This window comes from Rana temporaria, chromosome 5, assembly GCF_905171775.1.
Source record: "Rana temporaria chromosome 5, aRanTem1.1, whole genome shotgun sequence".
Taxonomy (NCBI): Eukaryota; Metazoa; Chordata; class Amphibia; order Anura; family Ranidae; genus Rana; species Rana temporaria.
Genome location: NC_053493.1, coordinates 286,725,075 through 286,734,924, shown reverse-complemented (window position 1 = coordinate 286,734,924; position 9,850 = coordinate 286,725,075). Strand labels below are relative to the sequence as shown.

Genomic DNA, 9,850 nt, shown 5'->3' with positions numbered 1-9,850 from the left:
AACCCTAAGTTAGATGCGGCCTTTTCACAAGTCTCTAAAAAGACTGATTTAGCTTTTGAGGATATGGGCAACCTGACGGATGCTATGGATAAGAGAATGGACTCGCTGTTGAAAAAAGCATGGGAGTCCATAATTGGCAATTTAAAACCAGAATTAGCAGTTACAGTAGTGGCCCGTAATTTAGAACACTGGCTCTCAAAGATCCAAGAACATATTGAGGCAGATACGGATAAGGACACTATTTTGACTTCCTTCCCCACAATTTTAAAAGGGGTAGCCTACATTGCGGATGCCTCAGCAGAATCCGTCCGCATGTCAGCCAGGTCAGCAGCCCTGGCTAATTCTGCCAGAAGAGCTCTCTGGCTCAAGACTTGGTCAGGAGACATTGCGTCCAAGTCTAAGTTATGTGGGATTCCCTTTACAGGAGATCTCCTATTTGGTCCTGACCTGGAGTCAGTCTTAGACCGCACGGCGGATAAGAAAAAATCTTTTCCGTTTAAACGTAAAACTCCAGGAAGAGGGTTTCGTCCCCAAAGACAAACAGGGGTCCCGAAACCAGAGACTCAAAAAAGGATCTGGACACCTAGGGGTAGGGGAAGAGGAGCGATTTTTCGCCCACCTGACCAGCCCCCTAAAAAACAATGACTCCCAGATCAGAGTGGGGGGAAGGTTGGGGGCCTTCCTCCCACAATGGGAGTCTTTTTCCCCAAACAGGTACGTATTGGCGATAGTGAGAAGGGGGTATTCCCTAGAGTTCTCATCCCTTCCGCCACAGAGGTACCTGGTCACTCAGCTTCCCAGAGCCAAGGAAAAAGCAGAAGCTCTAGTGGGGGCCTTGAGGGATCTGGAGGTCCAAAATGTTGTTTGCAGAGTCCCAAAAGGAGAGGAGAAAAGAGGATTTTACTCCCACGTTTTCGTGGTAAAGAAACCCTCTGGCAAGTACAGGTTAATCTTAAACCTGAAACCACTGAACAAGTCAGTAACATACAAAAGATTCCGTATGGAGTCAATTTTCACAGTAAGGGCCCTCCTACCACAGAATTGCTTTATGGTCTCCCTGGACCTCAGGGACGCGTACCTGCACATACCTGTTGCAGAGGGGTCTCAGGAGTTTCTACGGCTAGCGATAGACTTGGGAACTTCGGTGGTGCACCTACAGTTCCAGGCCTTGCCATTCGGTCTATCCTCCTCACCCCGCGTGTTCACAAAGGTCCTGGCGGAACCAATAGCTTTTCTGCGTCTTCAGGGAGTGGGTATAATAGCGTACCTGGACGACCTGCTTCTTTTTGCAGCCTCTCCGGAACAAGTCTCCAGGGACCTGGAACTAACCAAAAAGACCCTTATGGGCCTAGGTTGGCTGTTAAACCTGGAAAAATCCAGTCTAATACCATCGCAGCGCATTCCTTATTTAGGGTACACCCTGGACTCCACCCTCCTAAGGGTCTTCCTTCCATTAGAGAAGGCTCTAAAGTTAGAAAAGTCAGTATCTGCCCTCCAGAGCAGCCATCAGGTCTCAATCAGATTCCTGATGTCAACACTAGGACTGTTAACTTCCACTCTACCGGCAGTCCAGTGGGCAGGGATTCACTTTCGGGCCCTGCAGGCCTTTGTACTCAGAATCTGGGACCACAGCTCAGAACACCTAGACGTCCTGGTACAGGTCCCAAGTCAGGTAAAGAGATCCCTCTGGTGGTGGAGAAGGATCACCAATCTGTCACAGGGTCGTCTGTGGCATATCCGGTCTCCATTGATTGTCACCACAGACGCCAGCGGCAGAGGTTGGGGGGCTCACCTGGGGGTACTTCCAGCACAGGGTGTTTGGGAAGTGGCAGAGCTGAAACATTCCTCCAACTGGAAGGAGCTGAGGGCGATCGGTTTAGCTCTCATCTTCTTTCAGGAGAGACTTCGAGGACACCACGTCCAGGTGAGGTCAGACAATGCGTCGGCCGTGGCCTATGTAAACAAGCAGGGTGGCACCAGGTGTGTAGCCCTGTCGGCCATAACAACAAGAATCTTTCGCTGGGCCGAAACAAACACCCTGTCCTTATCAGCAGTTTTTCTAAGGGGGATAGAAAACAGTACAGCGGATTTCCTCAGTCGAAGTCAACTGAGGGAAGACGAGTGGTCCCTCAATCAGGAGGTCTTCCATCTTTTGGTCAAGAGATGGGGGTCTCCGGAGATAGATCTCTTCGCATCCAGGGAGAACGCAAAAACTCATTGGTTTTTCTCTCGGGGCAGGGGAGAGGGAGCAAGAGGGATAGATGCCCTATCCCAGAGCTGGCGATTCGGGATTTGTTACGCCTTCCCACCCCCAGCTCTTCTACCACTGGTCCTGAGAAAATTTCAGCTGGAGAACACCTCACTTATCCTTGTGGCACCCCACTGGCCCAAGAGGGCTTGGTTTTCGGTTCTCAAGCAACTGACCACAGAACCCCCTCTTTTTCTCCCTCTTCGAGAGGATCTCCTCTCGCAGGGTCCAGTTCTGTGCCCTCAGGTACACAGGTGGAACCTTGCGGCGTGGTTACTGAGGAGTCCTTGCTGAGGTCCAGAGGTTTTTCGGACAAACTGACTGCCACCCTTCTCAACAGTAGGAAGAAGGAGACACGTTCTATTTATAGAAAAGTTTGGATTCGTTTTAATACTTGGTGCCAGGAATTTTCCTTTCCAACACAAAGCCACAAGTCCGTTCTGGAATTTCTCCAGTGCGGAGCGGATAAAGGCTTGTCAGTGAGTACCCTTAAAGGCCAGGTCTCAGCACTCAGTGTGTTTCTAGAGAGCCCTCTAGCATCCAATCCCTGGATCATTAGGTTCTTTAGGGCTTTGTCCAGACAGAAACCTTCCCAGGGACCTCCCTTCCCCAAGTGGGATCTATCACTAGTTTTACAGGTGCTAACAGGGTTGCCCTTTGAACCCTTAGACAAGTGTTCTTTAAAGGATCTAACATTTAAAACAGTCTTTTTAGTTGCAGTGACTACTGCCAGGAGGGTCAGTGAATTGGAAGCCCTGTCCATTCGTCCTCCTTTTTGTGTAATTTTCCCGGATCGAGTTGTTTTTAAAACCGATCCGGCCTTCCTTCCGAAAGTGGCTTCCAAGTTCCATAGAAGCCAGGAGGTTGTGTTACCCTCATTTTGTTCCAATCCCTCTGGTGAAAGGGAATTTAAGTTTAGTACACTAGATGTTAGGAGATGTATCCTACAGTACTTGGAGCTGACTCGAGCTTTTAGGAAGTCAGACTCTTTGTTCGTTTTGTTTTCTGGGACCAGAAAGGGACAGAAAGCGTCTCGGCGCACTATTGCTAGGTGGCTCAGACTAGTTATTGGGCAGGCTTACTCCTTGACGGGTAGGGAAGTCCCCACAGGAATTAAGGCACACTCTACTCGGGCGGTGGCTACTTCTCAGGCTGAAAGGGCTGGAGCGACGCCAGATCAAATATGCAGAGCTGCAACTTGGTCCAGCTACGCCACTTTCATCAAGCATTACAGAGTAGACCTGGTGTCAGCAGGTGAACAAGCCTTTGGGAGAAAAGTCTTGCAAGCCGTGGTCCCACCCTAAATTGTAAGTACTCGATTATCCTCTCAAGTTGTGGCTGTCCTGAAAGACGGATAGGGAAAAATGGAGTTACACTTACCGGTAACGTCCTTTCCAGTAGTCTTTCAGGACAGCCCTAGTTACCCTCCCGAAAAGTAAGAAGAAGGGGTTTCTAATCCAGGAACATAGTATGATATTGATGTGTTAACTATGGATTACTAACATGTTCTTGTGTCTCCCCAGCGGACCGGAGTGCTCGTATAAAAACTGAGGTCTAGCAGGGGGAGGAGAGATTTTAAAGGCTGGGCAGTGTTTCCTAAGGAAGAGGAGGAGCCTATCTCTCAAGTTGTGGCTGTCCTGAAAGACTACTGGAAAGGACGTTACCGGTAAGTGTAACTCCATTTTTTTTGCTAGAATATCCCCCAAAAATATATATATAAAAATTATTTTTTTTTCCTTAGTTTAGGCCGATACATATTCTTCGTTAAAAAATCGCAATAAGCGTTTGATTAGTGCCCGCTTCGCGAGGTGATGTAGATCTACGTGACCTCGTGCAGGGGAGCCGACATGCCGCCGTGTAACTGCGGCGGCTGGTCGGCAAGTGGTTAAACATCCCTTTAGAAAAAAAATAAATAAAACATTACAGGACATCTTAAATATGAGATCTGGGGTCTAAAAGACCTCAGATCTCATTTACACTAGAATGCAAAAAAAATGGGCGGAAGTGACGTGGTAATGGTATGGAGACGGGTGGGGGCCATCTTCCCCTCACTCAGCTCCATATCACAGAGGCCATCCGCCACAGAGAAAGACATTACTAATGGAAACGTGGATTAGGCCAAGAAAAGTGACTGTACATTTAATGGAAAGCTTTGATATTTTTGCAGAAAAAGTACATGACTGCCATATTGGTGCATAGGGGAGGTGAAATTTAGAAAATAATGTACTAAATGTAATAAAAAAGGGTAACTTTGCTCTTTAACATCCCTATCCAGTGGAAAAAGTTCATAAAAAGGTGGTGTGTCCTGGTAGTAGATGTTGCTGTCTTAAACCTCTTACTGTACTTTTTTTTTTTTTTTTTTTAAGATGTTAATCTTTGAAGAATAAAGAACATTTTGAGAAACTCTTAAAGACATACTTTACTCGTGTAGGTCCAGCTCCAACCAGCTGTTGCAATTTCTGTTTGTCAAACCACAGTAAATTGGAATAGGGCAATGAACAAACATGATCCTATATTCCAGGAGTGAACATTGGCTCAGCATTTACAACTATTTTATTTTGCTTTTAACCAAATACATTTTTAAATAAATGTAGGCATGAAATGTGGTATGAACAAAAATCAATGCAATATGTACTGTATTATCAGCACTGAAATGTTTATTTATGTTTTTGCGCTATAAACAAAAAGACCGCTATAATACATATCCAAAAAAATATATAAAAAAACTAATTTGTTCATCGGTTTAGGCCAATATGTATTCTGCTATATAAATTTTTGGTAAAAAAAATTGCAATAAGCGTATATTGATTTGCGCAAAAGTTATAGCGTCTACTAAATAAGGGAAAGATTTAGGGACTTATATTTTTTAATTTTTTTTACTAGTAATGGTGGCGATCTGCGATTTTTAGCAGGATTGTAGTGAAAAAAATCTGATACTTTTTGGTGACCAGTGACACCAATACAGTGATCAGTGCTATAAAAATGCACTGGCAGAGAAGGGGTTAACACTGGTGGTGATCAAAGGGTTAAGTGTTCCCTAGGGAGGTGCTTTCTAACTGTCAGGGGGATGGGCTCACTGGGAGTAGAGAGATCACTGTTCCTGATCACTAAGAACAGCCTCTCTCTCTCTCTCTCTGGGGATCTGACTTGTTTACACAGGCAGATCCTCTTCTGCCTCGCTTTCACGTGATCGTGGGTGGCCAGCGGACACCTTTTCAAGTCTGCACACCCTTAGTTCTGAATACTCTGTATTGCCCTATTTTGCAAAATGCCTTCAGGTCAAGTCTTTGGTCGTCTTGCACGAGTCACACGTTTGAGATCTCCCCAGAGTGTCTCGATGATATTAAGGTCAGGAGACTGTGATGGCCAATCCTGAACCATCACCTTTTTCTGCTGTAAACACTGGAGGGTTAACTTGGCCTTGTGCTTGTGTTCATTGTTGTGCTGGAAAGTCTAAAAGCGTCCCATGTGCAGGTTTCCTGCAGAAGAATGCAAATTGCCAGTATTTTCTGATAATCTGCTGCATTTATCTTGCCATGAAGTTTCACAAGACATCAGCACCATGCATACAGTGTGGATGGTATTCTTGTCACATAGGAAATAAAGGAACTTAACATGGTGTAATCCCGTTTTTCAAAAACACATTTATTCAGCACACCTTTTAAAATTCCATCAGATTATGCACTCACAAAAAAAAAGCAGATCATATCGGCCTTAATCGTTATACCACATGTCCGCATGAGCGAAATCTCTGCGTCTCCTCCCGTACACTATTTCCCACCTTCACTACTGATCCTGTCTGACAGCACCTAGTCATGTCACTTGGCTCCACCCTGACTAGTTTCGTCGTGTTGACTTCATCCTCTGCATAATCTAATGGAATTTTAAAAGGTGTGCTGAATAAATGTGTTTTTGAAAACGGGATTACGATATGTTAAGTTCCTTTATTTCCTATGTGAACACTGAGAGATCAGAGTGATCTATTGGGAGTAAGTGGAGAAACCTGCTGAAAGATCGTCTTGTAACCTTTACATGCCAGCAGTTTGAAAGTTCTGGGGTAAGAGTCTAGACTAGAGGGGGCTTCTATCTGCACAACCCCCTCTATTCCTTTGAGCACGCGTGTTGGAGGTGACAGCAAGATTTCTGTTCCTTACTCTTACGGGATTAATTGGACTTTTATCTTTTTTTATATCAACTACACCTTTTTTCTTTGTAATTTTATATTACGGACTTTTCAATCAGATGAAATATATGTTATTTGAGATATATACATGCTGAAGCGCTGCCTGGTTTATATTTATTTCTATATCCATATATGTGTTGATTTATATTGACCTTTTGATACAATTTTGTGCGACAAGGTTTATTAACAAACTTCTGTTTTAAGGTAGCGGCTATAACCAGTAATGGTAGCATCTTTTTAGATCTGGTGTAGTATTCTATAAGTGCTTGTTTTTGTTTTTTGAGATTAGGCGGTATTTTCTGATTTAATTAATTTACATCTAGATTCACAGTTCAGTGGTTGGAAAATCTAAAAAGTTGGTGCCAACTCAAATATAAACATAACTTAATATTTTAGTGCATAAACAACCACACACATACTAAATAAAATAAGAAAAAGTCATCAAAAAGGAGACCAAACACCAAAGATAAATAAAGTCTGTGTATTGACAGGTATTCTTAATTAGCCGTGCTTCACCTTCACAGATTCAACCAGATGGCTAAATCATGGGAGACGTCATACAGTATGCTCAGATCCTTTGGAAGGTATAATGTATCCCTTGATGTATCCTTATGCTCATAGGACAATATGGCTTGGTTAAAGCAAAAAATGTACATAGCGCAATATGCTTCAATTTGAACCAAGTGCCAAAAAAGGTATTTATAGCTTCACAGTTTAATTAGACTTTATACACTAGGTGTTGATAAAACATTACATTGCACTTGGACTTGGGTGTATGAATTTAGATCACAGTGCAGCATTTTAATTTATTTTTAATTAATTTGGTTTGATTTAGGGCTTTTAATGTGACCGCAGTTGTGAAAGTCCTATAGTTATGTGGACAGATTGTCTAGTTATTTTTATATTTTTTGACAATGGTTTGGGAGTTATTTTTTTTTTAAGCATAGAGTAAAGAGTTCACGATATATATATATATAAAAAATATAATATTTATTTTTTACACCTTCTACTTTCTTTTGTGTGGATGCTCTAGAACAGTAATGGCAACCCTTGGCACCCCAGATGTTTTGGAACTACAGTTCCCATGATGCACAACTACACTGCATGAGCATCATGGGAAATGTAGTTCCAAAACTTCTGGGGTGCCAAGGTTTGCCATCACTGCCCGAGAACATCTGACTTTTGTTGACATGCACAAAATCTTGGGGCTAAAGCCTGATCAACTGTAGCTGCCTGTAAAAGACTGCTTCCGTGTATGCCCTTTAAATGAAGACGTCTCTGGTGATGCCCTTGAAAAATCCATCAAAGATGTCACAGGGGGGAATGTTTTTCCTCTACAGCAGAGGATTCCAAAACCCCCTTCAGTGGCAGTTGTATGCTCTGGCTGCTGACACCAAACTCCACCTTTTTTTTTTTTTTAGTATCGCATACACAGCAGCACTGACTCAATTTTCAGGCTCCACATTGGAAGATTACATGCTTCATACACTATATACAGTGTGTGTGTGTGTATATATATATATATATATATATATATATATATATATATATATATATAATTTTACACACACACACAGTATCTCACAAAAGTGAGTACACCCCCTTCACATTTTTGAAAATATTTTTTTATATCTTTTCATGTGACAACACTGAAGGAATGTCACTTTGCTACAATGTAAAAAGTAGTGAGTGTACAGCTTGTATAACGGTGTAAATTTGCTGTCCCTCAAAATAACTCAACACACAGCCATTAATGTCTAAACCGCTGGCAACAAAAGTCAGTACACCCCTAAGTAAAAATATTCAAATTGGGCCTAATTAGACATTTTCCCCTCCCCTGGTGTCGTGTAACTCGTTAGTGTTACAAGGTCTCAGGTGTGAATGGGGGAGCAGGTGTGCTAAATTTGGTGTTATTGCTCTCATTCTCTCATACTGGTCACTGGAAGTTCAACATGGCACCTCATAGCAAAGAATTCTCTGAGGATCTGAAAAAAAATTGTTGCTCTACATAAAGATGGCATAGGCTATAAGAAGATTGCCAAGACCCTGAAACTGAGCTGCAGCAAGGTGACTAAGACCATACAGCGGTTTAACAGGACAGGTTTCACTCAGAACAGGCCTCACCATGGTGGACCAAAGAAGTTGAGTGCACGTGCTCAGCGTCATATCCAGAGGTTGTCTTTGGGAAATAGACATTTGAGTGCTGCCAGCATTGCTGCAGAGGTTGAAGGGGGGGGGGGGGGTGGGGGGTCAGACTGTCAGTGCTCAGACCATACGCTGCACACTGCATGAAAATAGTCTGCATGGCTGTTGTCCCAGAAGGAAGCCTCTGCTAAAGATGATGCACAAAAAAACCCGCAGTTTGCTGAGGAGAATGACATGAATTACTGGAACCATGTTCAGTGGTCTGATGAGACCAAGATAAACTTATTTGGTTCAGATGGCGTCAAGTGTTTGTGGCAGCAACCAGGTGAGTAGTAAAAAGACAAGTGTGTCTTGCCTACAGTCAAGCATGATGGTGGAAGTGTCCTGGTCTGGGTCTGCATTAGGGGTGCAACGGATCAAAAAACTCACGGATCAGATCGATCCTCGGATCAGAGTCATGGATCGGATCGTTTTTGGATCAGCAAAAAAAAGACAAATCTTGTTACACCCACCGGAGTTTTAGATTTCATGGTTATTTTCAGCACAAAACGGAGCTTATGTGCTTAAATCCAGTATATGTAAATCTGTTTAAAGGTTCAATTTTAAAAGCAGCAGCAGCAAACCTGCTGACCTTACATGCTTGCTAATGTGACGGAACACCTCTGATTTTCACATTTAACTAAATGTTAAATGTGAAAATCAGAGATGTTCTGTCATATTAGCAAGCATGTAAGGTTTGCTGCTGCTTTTAAAATTTAACATGTAAAGTGTCCGTTGGATTTCCAAATACTGTATTTAACTACTTGGTAACCGCCCTATAGCCGAAATACGGCTACAAGGCGGTTACCTAACTCTAGGAGGGCGTCAATATACGTCCTCCCAGAGAGTCACAATTGCGCGCCCGAGCGGGCGCGCACACGCGATCACCGGCGCTGGGCGGGTCCACGGGACCCGCAGCAACACGGATCGCGGTAAGGAGCCAATGGAAGCGGCTCCTTACCACGTGATCGCGCCGTCCAATGACGGCGCGATCACTTGTAAACAAACCGGCGTCATGTAATGACGCCGGTTCCTCCCTCTCCTCTCTGTACCGTTCGGTACAGTGTGAGAGGAGAGGGAGGGGGGGGGATCGGGCGGCAGCAGCAGCCGCCGCACTGTGGGCTGGATCTGTGACAATTGCAGTCACAGATCCAGCCATCCCTGCGCAATACTCTGCAAAATAAAAATAATGATGAGTGCAATACTCTGCAATACCCCACCCCATACTCTGCAAT

The 9,850-nt window shown here is 43.8% G+C and overlaps 1 protein-coding gene across 1 annotated transcript; it reads left to right on the top strand.

The window, feature by feature from the left end:
* The first annotated feature begins 516 nt into the window (after nt 1-516).
* LOC120940841 lies at nt 517-3,811 on the top strand. The gene is made up of 2 exons (XM_040353914.1): nt 517-3,555; nt 3,772-3,811. The coding sequence occupies exon 1, from the start codon at nt 691-693 to the stop codon at nt 3,550-3,552; it is 2,862 nt and encodes a 953-aa protein (XP_040209848.1). The 5' UTR covers nt 517-690; the 3' UTR covers nt 3,553-3,555; nt 3,772-3,811.
* Nucleotides 3,812-9,850: the final 6,039 nt, after the last annotated feature.